This window comes from Pan troglodytes, chromosome 1 (genome assembly GCF_028858775.2).
Source record: "Pan troglodytes isolate AG18354 chromosome 1, NHGRI_mPanTro3-v2.0_pri, whole genome shotgun sequence".
NCBI lineage: Eukaryota > Metazoa > Chordata > Mammalia > Primates > Hominidae > Pan > Pan troglodytes.
In genome coordinates this window covers 47244479-47262624 of record NC_072398.2, presented here as the reverse complement: position 1 = coordinate 47262624, position 18146 = coordinate 47244479, and the positions used below count along the sequence as shown (strand labels likewise).

Here is an 18146-nt window from a genome sequence, read left to right as displayed (position 1 = left end):
CAACTCCCATGAGAAATAGGGGGCTTGTCCAGGGGGTCTACTCAAAACCCCATCCTTCTCCAACAATCCCTGTTCACAATTCTTATTAGTTGACTGTCAAAGTACTGCCAAGTCTTGTCTCTCTAGGAGACCCTTCAGACCAATAGCATGTATTTCTTAAGTGACCCTTTATCCTCCATGCTCTCCTTTGGGTTTTCCCTTCTAAACCAAGTTTTAGATAGATAATGTTTTTGCCATATGGGGTGATAAGAGAGAAAGGGGAGCAAGGATAACGAGAGGGAAGCAAAAGACTAAAAGAGAATGAGACTAGAGAATGAAAGAGGGCAGAGGATTTCTTAGGAAGTCAAAGGATGCCATTTTGGATAGGAATAAAGGTATAATTAAGGAGAATCTAGAGTCAGGGTGAAAACCCAGATTAACAGAATGAACTGTCCTTATTTCACCATGGGAAAGGGAACTAGAGAAATTAAATTTCCTAACAAAAATAGCTTTAGAAAACAACTTCATATAGCCCTCTTGGCAGTGTTGCCCTTTGGCTCAACTTCATAGATTGAATGTTAGTTTAATCTTAAAACAGTCGTTTCCAAGCAAAGCAAAATAAAGCGGATATTTATGTCTGTGTTTCTTATATTTTCCCTGCCTTCATCATCCCAGAGTAAGTTATTAGGCTATTCTTTCTCATATTTTTAAAGACATTGTGTTAAAGACACCAGGCCGGGCACAGTGTGGCTCAATCCTGTAATCCCAGCACTTTGGGAGGCCGAGGAGGGCAGATCACAAGGTCAGGAGATCAAGACTGTCCTGGCTAACATGGTGAAACCCCATCTCTACTAAAAATACAAAAAAATTAGCCAGGCGTGGTGGCGGGCGCCTGTAGTCCCAGCTATTCTGGCGGCTGAGGTAGGACAATGGCCTGAACCCGGGAGGCAGAGCTTGCAGTGAGCCAAGATCGCACCACTGCACTCCAGCCCTCCAGCCTGGGTGACAGAGCAAGACTCCATCTCAAAAAAAAAAAAAAAAAAAAAAACAGACACCAATCAGTAAAACCAGAAGTCCCCCAACACACACACACACGTACTTTTTTTTTAACAAATATACTTAGTTGTATTTCAAAAAATATTGTATCTCTGTTAAGTGAAAAATCTGTAAGTAGGGTTTTACTACGTAACAGAAACCAATGGATAGGAGCAAATGTGTTGATCAGATTTAAAATAAGGCAAAGAGCTTTAGAATTATTTTCTGGCTTTTCCTTCTTTGCATTAGTTTGTTTCTTAGTTTGTTGTTTAATTGAGACAAGGTCTTGCTCTGTCATCCAGGCTGGAGTGCAGTGGTGTGATCATAGCTCACTGCAGCCTCAAACTCCTGGGCTCAAGTGATCCTTCCATGTTAGCCTCCTTAGTAGCTGGGACTACAGGTGTGCATCACCACGCCCAGCTAATTTTGCATCAGTTTTATAGCACGGAGTTTACCATCAACATCATACTCCTTGGAAACCATTATTTATATAGCTTTTAAGTAAACTAAAGTATTATGGGTATGACACTCTTAAATGGTGAGTGATATCCTTGTATTTCTAGTAGGTATGTGGTCTAGACAGAATAAATTGGGTTAAGTAAAAGAATTTTGTATTTTCCCTCTTTCATCCCCCTATAACCTAATGCAAATAAGCTCTTTGTCTTTGAATTTTTGAGGCTTTGAAACATGTGGTCATGTTGGACATGTGGTCATAATTTTTGAAACTGTAGGGGTCTGTAGAGAAGGAAATCTGTTCATCTATTTTATTTTAAAATTTGTCTTTAGTTAACAATGATGATGTTATTTGAAGATTTTCTTTGCCATTATATATCTGCTTTTGAGCAAATATATGTTACTTGAACTTTAATGCTGCTTCTTTCATGCGTGAAAGAAATTAGCTTTTAGAAGGAGTCCATCTTAAAATACTTGTTGTAGGTACAGATCCCTTGGCTAACTTGGGTTTTTGGCCCCTACGTTGGTCTTAATCTTCTGATGATCTCTTATTCTCACCATCCCTTCCAGTCTCAGTGATGTGTGAAGCAAGGTGGTTAGTGGAATTTTGTATATGATCTTTGATAGGTTACCAGACATGATTAACTTATTACTGTATTAGAGTGAAGAGCTTCTAGCTACTGTGATCATCACTGGAGTGCATCCTTCTGGCAGGGATATGGAAAAAATATATTCATGCTAAGCTTTTCTCTGAAGAGAAAAGACTTGGAATTCTCTGGTTGATGAGAAAGGACCCTTAAGCTGTGATAGGACCTATGTGTAAAGTTTGCCTGGTCTTCATGCTCTAATGACTCCTGTGATCAGTGCCAGAGTGAACTGATGGAAAATGTGTGGTTCTTTTTCCCTTTTGTGAGCTGTGAGCCTCAGTATTACCCTACAGCTATATGAATATCAGTGCTTTCATTGAAAGGACAGTTGTTCAGATTTGTTTAAGCTTAAAGTCTTAAGTTTCAAACCCTTCTCAAAAGTCTCATTCCTCAGTATCTTTTCACACTGTATATTGAAGAATTTCTTCATTTTGATCTTGTTTTAGTTTGTCCCTGTAGTAATGATCCAAAAATTATGCTCTTGCTAGGAACATTAAAAGTCCAAATCATAATGACCTATGGAAAAATTATTTAAATCGTGCCTTAGAAGAAAATACTAGGCCAGGCACGGGGGCTCACGCCTGTAATCCCAGCACTTTGGGAGGCTGAGGCGGGCGGATCACTTGAGGTTGGGAGTTTGAGACCAGCCTGACCAACATGGAGAAACCACATTTCTACTAAAACTACAAAATTAGCTGGGCGTGGTGGCACATGCCTGTAATCCCAGCCACTTGGGAGGCTGAGGCAGGAGGATCGCTTGAACCCGGGAGGTGGAGGTTGCGGTGAGCTGAGATTGCGCCATTGCACTCCAGTCTGGGCAACAAGAGTGCAACTCTGTCTCAAAAAAAAAAAAAAGAAAATGCTGTTATGTCCCAGATAATTTGTGAATGTGCTTGTAGATTATTGTGAAGGAAGTTACATAAGGCACACCAGAATTGGTTCACCATGTCCAGGGAGGCCAATCCTGGGTGGACAGTGACATTCTAAGCAGACTTGAGGCCATGAAGTCTAAGTATCATCCATTATCACACTAAGTATCTGAACTCAAAGGAATTGTGGATGCCCTTACTAGTTGTCTTTCTCCTTTAAATGGATTTCACATGTGCATTTTAGAGTGCTTTTTTCCATTGAACTGGAACATTGCTATCCAAGAGATGTTCCTGAATTATCTGACTCATCTGTGTTTTCGAATCAGTTCTGATAGTTGACTCCCATATCTTCGGGTTGTAGATACCTGTTGTTTCTTCTCTTGCTACAAATGGGTTTTATAGATTTAACCAGAGTCTGTACTAACCAAATTAATCCTAAGAATTAGAATGGATTGCAGTATCTGTAGGGGGATTGTGCAAGTTTCAAGTGTTTGCTTGTGATTTAATCATTTAATAACTCTTTCAGAAAGAATGTGGCTTCTTCTGTGGTGGTCATGCCAAAAAAAAAAAATCCACTTTCCTGAGTGAAACAATAGGTGCCATAGGAGTGGATCAAAAACTGCAGCTTAAAGGCATAATAAGAATGAATTAAGAATCTAAGAATTCAGTAAAACAGGACATAAAATATAAAAATCAATAGCTTTCACATACACAAACCATAAAAGGTTAGAGGACGTAATGGTTTTTTAAAAACCAAAACCAATTTACAGTATCAACAAAAAAGTAAATGCTGAGGAAATGTGTAAGAACCTATTAGAGGAAACTTTTTTTTTTTTTTTTTTTTGAGATGGAGCCTTGCTGTGTCACCCAGGCTGGAGTGCAGTGGCATGATCTTGGCTCACTGCAACCTCCGCCTCCTGGATTCAAGCGATTCTCCTGCCTCAGCCTCCCAAGTAGCTGGGACTACAGGCGCCCGCCACCACGCCCGGCTAATTTTTGTAGTTTTAGTAGAGATGGGGTTTCACCATGTTGGCCAAGCTCGTCTCGAACTCCTAACCTCAGGTGATCCACCTGCCTTGTCCTCCCAAAGTGTTGGGATTACAGGCGTGAGCCACTGCGCCCAGCCTGGAGGAAACTTTTTGAGAGAAGATTTTGCTGTGTCACCCAGGCTGGAGTGCAGTGGCTCAGTCTCAGCTCACTGCAACATCTGCCTCCCAGGCCCAAGTGATTCTCGTGCCTCAGCCTCCCAAGTAGCTGGGACTTCAGTCACGCACCACCACGCCCAGCTGATTTTTGTATTTTTCGTAGAGACAGGGTTTCACCATGTTGCCCAGGCTGGTGCCTGTAGTCCCAACTACTCGGGAGGCTGAGGCAGGAGAATGGCGGGAACCTGGGAGGCGGAGCGTGCAGTGATCCGAGATCACGACACTGCACTCCAGCCTGGGCGACAGAGCAAGACTCCATCTCAAAAAAAAAAAAAAAAAAAAAAAGTGCTGCTATGACTGTGTAGCCGTTTGGAATTAGACCCATATCTCACACTAGATTTTTAAAAAATAAACTCTAAAATGATTAAGAGTCTAAACAGAAAAAATTAAATCATACAAGTACTAGAGGAAAACATGGGTGATTTTGTCTTTAAACTTGACATAGGGAAAGGGATTCTAAATATGACTCAAGATCCAGAGACAATAAAAGAAAATATTTTGTTGATAAATTTGACTACATAAAATTTTTTTACAATTTACATGGGAAAAACACCACATAAAAAATCAAGAGACAACTGGCAAACTGGGAGGAATTTTTTTCCCCACAATGTATACTACAGACAAAAGGATAATACCTTTAATATATAAAGAATTCTTAAAAATTGAGGAACAAAGGACCAAAACAACACTCAGACATACAAAAAGTGTTTAAACTCACTTGTGGTTAGAGAAATATAATCTAAAACAACATTGAATTAACCATTTCTCACCTGTCAGGCTGACAAAAAAATTTATTTTATTTACTTTTGAGACAGCGTGTCACTCTGTCGCCCAGGCTGGAGTGCAGTGACACAGTCCCTCCTCACTATAGCCTCAACCTCCCGGGCTCAGGTGACCCTCCCACCTCAGCCTCCCGAGTAGCCGAGGCTACAGGCATGAGCCACCGTGCCCAGCTATTTTGGTGTTTCACCATGTTGCCCAAGGTGGCCTTGAATTCCTGGGCTCAAGTGATCTGCTTGCCTTAGCCTCCCAAAGTGCTGGGGTTGCAGGTGTGAGCCACCACACCTGGCCAAAAAATTTTAAATATGATAACACATTCTGTTGGCAAGACTGGAAAGATGCTCCTATGTATTGCTGGTAGGAGTACAAATTGGTGCAATCCTTCTGAAGGAAAATTTGATCACACCCAGTAGCTCCACAAATGCACTTACCTCTTGACCCACAATCCCACTTCTGAAAATCTATGCTGAAGACATCTTCAACATTTCAAAAATACATATTCACAATATTATTCACTGCAGCATTGTTTATAAAAACAAAATATTAGAAAAAAACTAACTGTCCATACAGAGGAGAGCACATGAATAACATATGGTATATCTACATATATTATGCAGCTGTAGAGAAGAACTTCAGGAATCTCTTTGAACTGATTTGGAAATCCCAAGATATAATGTTAGCTGAAAAAAAGCAAAGTGCAAAAGAGTGTCTATAATATACTCTTTTTCATGTAAACAAGAAGGGAATATTTAAAAAAATGTGTCTGCTCATTTGTGTAAAAGAAATACAGGAAAGAAAATCAGAAACTGATTTTGGTTACCTGCCTGCATGGAGTGGGTGGGGAAGGGTTGTAAAGAAGTGGGTAATGAAAACAAGGTAATAGGGATGAGGAAGAAGTGGCACTTCTTGGAATATTCCTTTTTGTATAGCTTTGACTCTGAGAATCATGGTAATGTTTCACATACCAAAAATAAATAAATAATTAAAATTAAAATCAAACAATAGGGAGGCACTAAAAATGGAGCAGAAGTAGTAACAAATGAACCTAAATGTTTTACAAATGAATAACATAACTTTTTAGGTGAGAGGAAGAACTAACCTAAGTAACTTTGTAAAATAGTATTTACAAATAGTAAAATAGTATTTACAAATAGTAAAATAATATTTGACTGCATCATGTAGGTTACAGTTAAAAAAACTATACACCAAAATTGTAGTTCAATTAATAGGTGTGTTTTTCACAAAGGTATGGATTAATACTTCTGTAATTGCTTCATATTTTAAGATTGAAAAAATAAGTGTAGATGATGAGAGCCAAGTGTATCACTGTTAGAGAAAGAAGTTACAAATAAGGGAAGAGTAGAATGAACCTTGAGGTTTGGATTGGCATCTGGGCTATCAGTCAGTATGATAAATGGATGGATGGCTATATGGTTAGGTATACTGTACTTCCTAGCTCTGTTCTCTGAGAACGCCTAGGAATAGTGATACTCCTGTAGCAATGAACATACCTAGTGCTCACATCTTGGTTTCTAAATATAATTCTCCACTAAAAGACAGCAGGGTTCCTTGGAGGAGAAGTTGATATCTTGGCTTGGACAGAGAAAATACAAGATAAGTATAGAATATCTTGTGTATTCAAAAAATAAGGAAGTGCTTGATAAAGGATGGGGATGTATAGAAATACACAGGAGTTAATTGGAAGGAGTTCCAGTGGCCAAAGCTGGAACAATTTGAGCAACAAAAAAAATAAGATAGTATTGGATTAAAACTCACAGAATAAAATAAATACTTATGAGTTCATATAGGTATAAATAAATATTAGGAAAAACAAACCATTTTTCCTCTGCTCTCACACTACAACAGTCAACACAGAAGACTTCTGTGATCTCAAAAATATGTGGAGATTTCTCCCCACCAGCAAACAAGCAGTCAGTTCTGTAGTGGACACCAGCTGGGTGTCCTCCAATTCAATTCCAACCTGTCTACCTGGAGATAGCATCAGATCCTACAGATTGAAAGCTCAGTCCCCAAAACTGCCCCCACCTGCTTGGATACCAGTTGCAAGTCTAGGCCTCTGGAACTTCTAACAGACCAGCTTCAAGTTGGGGTTCTCAGGACTCCCCTCTTTGGGTTTGATTAGTTTGCTAGAGCAGCTCACAGAACTTAGGGAAATGCTTTTACAGATTTTTCTACAAAGGATATTCTAAACGATACAAATGAACAGCCAGGTGAAGAGATAAGATACATAGGATGAGGTCTGGAAGGGTGGAATGCAGAAGTGTGTTCTTTGGCATTTTTATGGAGGTTTCATTACCCTACCATGATTGATTGAACCACTGACCATTGATGATCAACTTAACCTTCAGCCCCTCTACCCTGTCAGAGGGTGGGATGGGGGGATGAAAGTCCCAACCCTCTAAGCCTGCCTAGATATTTCCAGTGACCAGCCCCCATCCTGAAGCTACCTAGGAGCTGCCAGCTATCAAGTCAGCTTATTAGCATACAAAAAGACATCACTTTGGAGTTTCTGAGGATTTTAGGAGCTGTTTGCCAGGAAATGAAGTAGAAGACCAAATACATATTTCACAATATCACAGTCCGCCCTTGGGTCTTCGAACCCTGATCCCTTATGTCAATAGGATGTCCAACTCAAAAGATACTGCCACATTACTAGAATCCCATTCAATAATTAATAGTCTAGTTCATCATATTGTATGAATGTCTCCCAGGGTGAGGCTGCTCAGATTGGCAGGCTTCCTTTCATTCTTGTGAGGTTGCAAAAGCAGAAGTAGTCTTAGCAAACACAGAACTTTACCATTTCATGAGTTCGATATAATTGAGCTAAGAAGCAATGTCGTCTCTTGCTCTGAGCCTCTTCTGAGGTGTTAATGTGATATTGGAATCCTCTCAGTTCATAATCCACTTATTCATTTCTTTCCTCTGAGCTACTGTTTCTTCTCTCTTAATAAGTACCCAAACTTTTCCACCTTTGGAAGGAGCATTACAATCAGCCACTGTGATGGTCTAGATTGCAGGCAACAATACTAGTCTAGCAAGTACCTCTTCCTCAGTGCACCCCCTTCAGATAGGGTTAGGTTACAGAGGTGCAGAACTAGTGGGCTATTTTTACTGTCAGGCAATATAGCTGTATTAACTGTTAGCCCCAATTTTGCTGGATGGGGTGAAGGCACAACCCATTCCCATCAGTCCATTAGGAATTCTGACCTAAGTTACAATACGTAGTTACAATTTCTTGCCTAGGAATCATTCCTGCTTCCAGCACATGTAGTTGCAGCCCTGGTCCTAAGACCATTGCATCAGGTAGGGGAATAGGGGGAAAAAAAAGAAAAGGAAAGTTGAGGTGATGTGCGGGAAAAAAGACAGAAAGAAGTAGCTTGTAAGTAAGAAAAGACTGTCTTTCACCTTTATCCTTCAGGAGCGACTTCAGGAACCAAGGACAAAAGCCAAATACTTTTTAAGAAAATATATTCTTGGTTGGGTGTGGTGGCCCACGCCTGTAATCCCAGCACTTTGGGAGGCTGAGACAGGCAGACTTGAGGTCAAGAGTTCAAGACCAGCCTGGCCAACATGGCAAAACCCAGTCTCTACGAAAAATACAAAAATTAGCTGGGCGTGGTGGTACACTCCTGCAATTCCAGCTATTCCAGAGGCTGAGGCACAAGAATCGCTTGAACCCAGGAGGCAGAGGTTGCAGTGAACTGAGATAGCGCCACTGCACTCTAGTCTGGGTGACAGAGTGCGATTCTGTCTCAAAAAAAAAAAAAAAAAAAAAAAGATATTCTTATTACTGTAGTCAGTTAGGAAAGAATAAGGCTTACAGGAGCTGAGAACCAGGAATCATGGATGAAAACCAAAATATATATTTTATAATATTGTAATAAATAAAGGAGAAGGGACAGTACTTCCTTATAAAAGAATTCCAATTAATAAAGTGAAGAGAATAAAAGAAATGCAAAATCACCATTAGGCAGGTAACACCCACAGATGGATGCTAAAATCAGTGGGTGAGACTTTGAAAAGAAACAGGATAATAGCAAAATGTCAAAATATTTCTCCCTAGATTTGGATCAGTTACAAAGGGAAAAACAGTACCTATAAGTAGAGAAACCCAGCAGACCTTGCCATGTGATCAAGGTTACCATAACCAGTAATAAAATTTTTATCAACATTATGTACTCCCTAATATGATATACTGAGAAGGACACAGCATCACTTTCTGGTATTCTTGCCAAAAATGTATAACCTCAATCTAAAACATGAGGAAACTTTAGTCAAACCCAAATTGAGACACGTTCTACAAAATAACTGATCGATATTCACCAGAAGTGTTCTGGTCACAAAAGACAAGAATGAAGACCTGTCACACTTTAGAAGAAACTAAGGAGACATGGCAACCAGATACAATGTGGGATCCTGAAGGAAAAAGGACAATAAGGAAAAAAACTGGTGAAGTTCTTATCAAGTCTAGTTTAGTTAATAGTATTATACCCATGTTAATTTCCTGATTTTTGATCACTGAACCGTGGTTATGTAAGAGGAAAATGGATGAATGATATCCATGAACTCTCTGTACTGTTCAGCTTTTCTGTAAGTCTTTAAAAATTATTTTGTAACATATGGACATAGATCATTTTTAGCAGTTTTTAACCTGGTTACTTGGATAAGCCCTGAACCTGAAACATTGCATGTAACAACTCTTTCTTGGTATTAAGCTTTTCTATTGTATAAATGCCCTTTGGATGGCTATTTCAGTAGAATCCAATTAAGGTGGAACATAGATGGGAAAGCCAAACAGTGTATTCATGATAGACAATAAAAAATAATAGCAAAATAACTTATTTTTGTCTTCAAGTTTTTACCAGTATGGCAGATATTGTACAAAGCATTTTACATATATTATATTATTCAGTCTTAAAAGGATTGCTTGGTATATTGATACCAGTATTTTTTTTTTTGGTGGGGGGGGTACAGAGTTTCCCTCTTGTTGCCCAGGCTGGAGTGCAATGGCGCAATCTCGGCTCATCGCAACCTCTGCCTCCTGGGTTCAATTAATTCTCCTGCCTCAGCCTCTCGAGTAGCTGGGATTACAGGCATGTGCCACCATACCCGGCTAATTTTGTATTTTTAGTAGAGACGGGATTTCTCCATGTTGGTCAGCCTGGACTCGAACTCCAGACCTCAGGTGATCCGCCCACCCCCACCTCTCAAAGTTCTGGGATTACAGGCGTGAGCCACTGATACCAATATTCTTATTTTGTGGGTGAGGAAGCTGAGGTTTAGAAAGGAAACTTACCTAAGGACAGGCATGGTGGCTTCAGGATTTGAACCTAAACAGCCTGTTCTCTTAATCACACCAATCCATAGCTCCCTCCAAGGGGAAGTGATGAGCCTATTGTGACCTATGTATCTACCAGTAGTAAGCAAGTCTAGAAAACTGCTGTTCATTCTTTAGCATAGTGCTGTACAACAGAAATATAGTATGAGTCATGTGTGAAATTTTAAATTTTCTAGTGGCTACATTAAAAAGGCAAAAAGAAACATAAAATTAAATTTTAACTCTATATTCATTTAACCTGATATAGACAAAGTATTATTGCAACATTTGATCAATATAAAAAGATATTTTCCCCTTTTTTTCACACTGTTTGAAATCTAGTGAGTATTACATTTATAGGCATCTCAAGTCTCACCAGCCACGTTACAGGTACTTAGTAGCCATTGTGACTAATAGCTACTGCATTGGATAGCACAGCCCTACAATGTGAGATGTAAAAATTATGATGCACTGTTGGTTTTACATTCTTCCTCCTCTTTTCACAAAGAAATATTTGACAGTTGACTCCTTTGCAAGTATATATTAGATCTAAGTTCTAATTTGGAGCCAGGCACAGTGGCGTGCATCTGTAGTCTCAGCTACTCGGGAGACTGAAGCAGGAAGTACATTTGAGCCTAGGAGTTTGACACTGCAGTGAGCTATTACTATGCCACTGCACTCCAGCCTGGATGACAGAGTGAGACCCTGTCTCTAAAACAAAATTTATTTTAGTAATCATTTTTTAAAAATAAATTTTAATTTGGAAGTAAGAGTTACTTACAGCCTCCCAATGTGCAGTTCAAGTTCCATTGCTTATTGGAAACTACTCATTTGTAGGACTAAGTTTGTTGAAGCCAGGTTTTCTTGGACTTAATCAGCTCATAATTGGTGGCATATATCTGGACAACTCGTGAAATCTCACCTTTTAAGTTGTCCTCAGGAATAGATGGTCCCTTGTTTTTTTGTTTTTGTTTTGTTTTGTTTGTTTGTTTTTTGAGACGGAGTCTCGCTCTGTAGCCCAGGCTGGAATGCAGTGGCACGATCTCAGCTCACTGCAACCTCTGCCTCCCAGGTTCAAGCAATTCTCTGCTTCAGCCTCCCAAGTAGCTGGGATTACAGGTGCCCGCCACCATGCCTGACTAATTTTTTTGTGTTTTTAGTAGAGACGGGGTTTTCACCATCTTGGCCAGGCTGGTCTTAAACTCCTGACCTTGTGATCCACCTGCCTTGGCCTCCCAAAGTGCTAGGATTACAGGCATGAGCCACTGTGCCCAGCCTGTTTTGTTTTTTTGAGATAGAGTTTTGCTCTTGTCTCCCAGGCTGGAGTACAATGGTGCGATCTCAGCTCACTGCAACCTCCTCCTCCTGGGTTCAAGCGATTCTCCTGCCTCCGCCTCCCGAGTAGCTGGGATTACAGCCATGCATCACCAAGCCTGGCTAATTTTGTATTTTTAGTAGAGATGGGGTTTCACCATGTTGGCCAAGGTGATCTCAAACTCCTGACCTCAAGTGATCCACCCACCTCGACCTCCCAAAGTGCTGGGATTACAGGCGTGAGCCACCACACCAGGCTCCATGTTTCAATTACCACATTAATTAGTCTAAGAGGAAGGTGTTGTCATCTTGGAAGAGAAGATGGCTGGAAGGTGCTATGCAGTGACTGGAAATAGTGTAAGGGTGTTGAAACTTCATTGTAACAAGGCATGTCCTGCAAGCCAACTTGTTTCTTTTACTTGGAGGAATCAGTCTTAGCAGTTATCAGCTCTTTTTGAAACAACAGATTAAGTTTCTTTCTGGAATCTTGTTGGCATCAGGGTTAGAGCTTAGTAAATTGCTATGGCTTTCCTAGGTGCTCTTAGACTCAATAAAATTTTCTCTTTCAGAATTTGGTGTTCACTTGGCAGAACTGACTGTAGATCCCCAGGGGGCACTGGCAATCCGTCAGGTAAGTCCAGACTGGCCCAATTTATAAATAGTTTCCCTTTCCTTGGTAATGAAACTTTCTTATGGGAAAGAAAAATAAGGCCAATGTATAAATAACCTAGGATGTTGTGCCAGATTTAGATATACTTCAGATGTATCAGGCTATGTATATAGTTTTTATGTGTGAAAAAAATCTTTTTCTTGCTGTACTACTTGGCTTATTCTCTTCACAGCTGGCATCAGTCATCTTGAAACAATATGTGGAGACTCACTGGTGTGCCCAATCAGAGAAATTTAGGCCTCCTGAAACTACAGAAAGGGTAAGTCAGTTACTTGATTAGTCTACCTGAGGAGATTTGAGGGTCCATTTTAAGAGATTAGACTATCAACATTCTTTGACAGCATGGAGCAATCAAAAGACTAGGCAGAAAAGGAGATTGGTGGCTGGCATTGCGGGCATAGGGCTGTACATTAAAGAGCTCAAGTATCAGGCTGGTCTGTGTTCAAATTCCAGTTTTGCTTTTTACAAGCTATGAGATCATTGGAAATGTAGTTAACACCTAAGCCTCAATTTCCTAAATCTCCAAAGTGAGAATAAAAATACCAACTAAGGGTTTAAGAATTAAATGAAATAACGTTTGTACTTAGTGCAGTACTGTGCAATCATCCTGAGTCCCCAAGAAATTTTGAGGTATAAGGTCTGGAGGAATGTTTTCCACTGGAGCTTTATGCAATTATGGAAATATTCTGTGTCTGTGCTGCCTAAAACAATAGCTACTAGCTGCATATGGCTGTTGAGCACTTAAAATGGGGCTAGTGCAACTGAGGAACTGAATTTTAAATGTTTTAAAATGTTAATAGCTATGTATAGCTAGTGGCTACTGTAATGGACTGCATAAGTTTAGAGATCACAGATGAACCCTCCAAATGAATTGTCAAGTTTGTGTATAGGAGTTTTCTATAGACATGCAGTACCTTGTACTCATTGTTTTTCCAACACAGTTCCCAATTGAACTGGGCTCTGCCAGTCACTTTTAACCTGATCTAATAGCAGGTGGACTTTTATCCCTTACAGGCAAAAATTGTTATCCGGGAGCTATTGCCTAATGGGTTGAGAGAATCGATAAGCAAAGTGCGCTCCAGTGTGGCCTATGCAGTGTCAGCCATTGCCCACTGGGACTGGCCTGAAGCTTGGCCCCAACTCTTCAACCTGCTCATGGAGATGTTGGTGAGCGGAGACTTAAATGCCGTCCATGGAGCCATGCGTGTGCTGACAGGTACCAGAAGCCCTTTTCCCTGGTATTGGTACTTGGATCTCAAGCGACAGGAGTATTACCAGAAGCTGTGTGATATAATGGCCTGGACCAGTAGGAATTGCTGCTGATGTTATTCCTCCCTCCTAGTTTTTATCTCTCCATCTACCCTCCAGCTCTATTGTTTTTTTCTGGGGAATTAAGTTTGTATAGTATTACTTCTACTCCCAAACCTACCACTTACAGATACAGTATTAGCATAGTGATGGAGTATTCAGATTTTGGATTTTTGTAGTGGCTTCACCTTGATCCTTCACTTACCTTCTTTGAGCCTGAGTTTCCTTTTATATAAAATTAAGATGATAGTAGTGTCTGCATCAAAGGAGCTTTTGGTATAGTTTAAATGTTAGCTAATCTATCTTTATTGACTTGTTCAGTAAAGTTTAGTTACTATGATTATCATTATTACTATATATTATTTTTCCACTTAGTTCAACCAAGGCAAAGTTAAGAATTGTAAAATGGATTTTTATAGAAATATTTAAAAAGAAGATAAAAACAGTATAGCCATGTAATCCTGACCTTCATTTAGCCAGTTAGAGAATATGTAGTCTCAGTATCTTTTCCTTCTCTCTGTTCTGAGAAGTTGATAAAAATACTTCAACTTTTAGTTCAAAGAGATTTGATGGATATCTCTTCTTAACCTGATTAAGCTATCAATCCCTCCCAGAATCTGCTTTCATATATCCTTAGGGATGGCCTGAGTTTCCCAGTCCTTTGCAAGTTCCTCCCTGCTTCTTATTCCCTAAATGAAGTCACTACTCTGTTTTGCCTTCAAGAAATTCTTACCTGGACTTTAGTCATCCTGTACTGATCCTTTAGAAATCATCTTTCTCCTTTGTTCATATAGGTTTGTAGAAGTCCCACCAATATCTTATCTCTTTTTCTATGACCTGCTAGCTTACCTGATATGTATTCTTGCCTAGTTGTGAATGCCAATTCTATTCTTTCTCAATCTCAGTTTACTGAACTTGGCACATAGGCCCAATTTTGCTAGTCCATGTGATGTTAAGGGTAGATAATATCAACTCTTTGTCAAATGCAAATCTTTCTTCTCCTTTTGTTTCAAAATGACCTCTTCTCAGGCCCCAGCTGCCTTTTTGAATTACCCACTATATTCGTATTGATTGCCTGTGACAAAGCTTCAGTTTTTAGCTCAGATACTGAACAGACTTACCAAAAAGATCAGAATGTTCCTTGCTCAGATTTTGACTTCTCTGCTTATTGCCCTTTCTTCTGCTTAATGACTCATTCACTATTCAGGTGATTTCACACACCCCTCTCCATGGAATTGGCCTTTTAGGATTCTTTATTCACCACTTCATAGTGCCAGGATATCAATTAACAGATACATGTTCTACCAAGGAAAGGAAGCCTGTTCCCTCTCAGTCTTCCAAGATGAAATTCAGGTTCTTTTGACAAACCTAGAGAGAAAGGTTTTGTACATTTATCTTGATTTGGATGCTGAAGAGCTCTTATTGTGTTTGACTAAGGAAATTACTGTTCAGTGAGATCACTTTTCTGCCAGCCACAGGGAAAGAACTGTTGGGGGAAATTTGTCTCCTTTTGTAATGGAGTCACCAGACATGGAGTGGCTAGCAGCCAAGCCCCATTCCCAAATACTTGCTCCAAATATTTTCAAACGAGAGTAGACTGTACTCTGACAACAAAAACTTAGGCATGCATGAAGATAGCAGGACATTGGTGGTTGGACAGAGGCCCATTAGGAGAATGGGACTGATTCTTTTCAGAGTTTTTCAAGATACTATACCAGTTTCCCTTTAATGAGGCTTCCTATTAAACTTACCTATTTATAGATGAGAACCAACTAAGGCTCATGGTGTAAAGGAAATGCAAATATAGCAGCTAAGGATTAGAAGATTTGATCCACCAGATACAGCTTTTTCTTCGTTCTCAAAGAAGTTTGGAGATTGAGGTGTTGCTGGAGTCCTAGAATTTTTCTGACTTGCTGAATCACCTCAGAAAACTTTTGGAATTAAACCTATAAAGTATTAATAAATTGATACCAGGGATGAGTATAGGAGAGTAAAAAGCAGTCAAGCACTTTATTAGCAGAATTAAATTATACTGTATTTTTCATAAAACTTGTTATTATGCCATCTATCATATTTGTTTGGACTAATTTCCTTGAATTTCTAAATAAAATAGAACACTCACCATTCAAAGCTCAGACTTTATCCTTGAGGAGGAAATTACAGCTGTAAAGAAAATTCAACCTTGAGTATTTGATCTTCATTTGACTCATGGGGATTGATATTGTTCAAAATTGTGGAGTACCTTAATCTTGAAAATGCCACCTTGCGTTTCTAGCTGTGTATCTTCCCCCAAAATGTCCCAAGTGGTTAGCTTTATTTTTAGTTTTATTTATTTATTTATTTATTTGAGACATGGTCTCACTCTGTCACCCAGGCTCAGGTACAGTGGCACTGTTGTAGCTCACTGTAACCTTGACCTCCTGGGCTCACGCGAGCCTCCTGCCTCAGCATCCTAAGTAGCTGGGACTGCAGACACATGCCACCACATGCAGCTTTTTTTTTTTTTTTTAAATGTACTGGCAGATCTTGCTATGTTCAAGCTGGTCTTGAACTCCTGGCTTCAAGTGATCATCCCGCCTCAACCTCCCAAAGCTCTGGGATTACAGGTATAAGCCACTGTTCCCGGCCCATATGTCCATTTTTATAGTGATAACGTGGAAAAGCATCAGGTAAAGTGGATAGTTACTGGAACTCAAGAGCTTTATTCTGCTGCTTTGTAACATGAATCCAGGGTCCTTTGTGCTGTCTCAGTGCCTTGTGTGTGGTGTATTTGGTTTTTTTTTTTTTTTTTTGAGACGTGAAGGGAAAGATACGACCCATATTTCCATCACCTTCGAGTCTCATTCTGTGTATAGGTTACTTTTTGTCACATTTATATAGAAAATTCCCATTTGTTCCAGTTAGCAGCAGCCTCTGACTTTTAGGTCAATAAAATCTGAGAAGAGTAACATATACAAAGAGGAGTTGAGGCCTAGTAAGTCTGTACCTATTTTATTACATGCATCAAACCAGCTTGCCAAGCGAAAGTACTGAAAACAGAACCAAAGGTAAGAAACCTCGAAGTGTAACTGAAGGTTGACAGATGGGCACAAGGTAAATTAATACAGAATTTTCCCAAGTTGACCTCACAAGGACTTTTATGCAGTTCTATTACAGATTTTCTTTCAGTATTTATATTAAAGTTTTCTTTTTTAATCTCTTGTATTTTTCTCTATTTCCATATTATTCTTTCTCCTTCTAACAAATAATCAGTAACTCTTGCTACTTTTGCTTTCACAGAATGAGACCACCAGGCCAGTGTCTTTACCTGTGTGCTGTCTGTTCGGGAACTGCCACCTAGAAGCAGTTCAGAAAATATCACACTTAATATCTTTATGAAGCAGTATTTTTTTTTAACAGTACTACTTTTTTCTTTGTAGAATTCACTCGTGAAGTAACAGACACACAGATGCCACTTGTTGCTCCTGTCATTCTCCCAGAGATGTATAAGATCTTCACCATGGCTGAGGTATGAAATCTCAGCTCCAAGATTATAGTGAGTTCAGGCTCTCTTCAGCCCCCAGCCTTTCAGGTGGGAGATTATGGTGTTTGCAACTGATCTCAATACCTAAAAACTAGAACTGACAAAGATCTGGATCTGAATCTGCATTAACCTTAGACCTTTCACTCAACTACAAGGGCAAGCCTTTGATAAAACTGTGAAATAGCTGAAATATTTCTTCACATATCGTACTTCCTGGCATCCAGTAGCCCCTAAGTAGATAAATAGTGCCTTCCTTCATGCTACTTCCAGCCTCTTACTGAGTTATCCCACCTATGCTTGCCTATCTCAGCTAAGTAATGGGAAGCAATCTGTCACTGCATTGCACATAATAGACCCTTAATATATTGCATATATATTTGATTAGTGTGTATATGAATGATAACTCATTTATAGTAAGGTATAAATACCTGATGGATAATGTTTTAACTTCCCTATTCCCCTCTGCCCCCAACCAATGGTCTGCATTTTAAAGGAAATATATTGGCTGTGTTGGGATTTTAAGCACTACCTAGTCTGGTATTTTTTAATCAAATGAACCCACAGAGGCCCTTATATAAGGTTCATTCCAGTAAGTTCCAACATTATGATTCTGCTACCTTTCATTCTCTGAATTACAGAAGTCTGCCTCCTGGACATAAATGAATTACATTTCCCATTTCTCGAGGGCATCCAATCTCATGTGAGGATTCATTAGTCATAGTTTTACTGCTAGTCCGAGATACACACATACCTACACACTCCAGTCTCGTGGCTGTGCTGTTATGCTGTAACCTTTTTTCCAGGTGTATGGTATTCGAACCCGTTCCCGAGCCGTGGAGATTTTTACCACTTGTGCCCATATGATCTGTAACATGGAGGAGCTGGAAAAGGTAAGCAGGTCTTTGGATCAATAACAGACTTCATGCTTAAAAGTTTTATTCATGCAGAGCAGTGAGTCATTTCATGATAGCAGCACGAAAAAGCACACTAACCAGTGTTAGAGATAGATTTAACATTTTTATTAA

At 39.6% G+C, this 18146-nt stretch overlaps 1 protein-coding gene across 5 annotated transcripts in view; it reads left to right on the top strand.

Annotated features, from left to right (window-relative positions):
* The window catches only part of IPO9 (importin 9), a 47972-nt gene that overhangs the window by 6074 nt on the left and 23752 nt on the right, over nucleotides 1-18146 (top strand). For 3 of the 5 annotated variants that reach the window (XR_010151249.1, XM_514097.8, XM_063793844.1), the window contains 5 exons: nucleotides 12190-12251; nucleotides 12463-12549; nucleotides 13305-13506; nucleotides 17018-17106; nucleotides 17925-18011. Coding sequence is in view for 4 of the 5 variants with exons in the window: in XM_514097.8 (XP_514097.2) it covers nucleotides 12190-12251; nucleotides 12463-12549; nucleotides 13305-13506; nucleotides 17018-17106; nucleotides 17925-18011 (527 nt within the window). In the remaining variant the exon portion in view is untranslated. The remainder of the gene's footprint in view (nucleotides 1-12189; nucleotides 12252-12462; nucleotides 12550-13304; nucleotides 13507-17017; nucleotides 17107-17924; nucleotides 18012-18146) is intronic. The other 2 variants (XM_063793847.1, XM_063793849.1) reach the window with 1 other exon arrangement.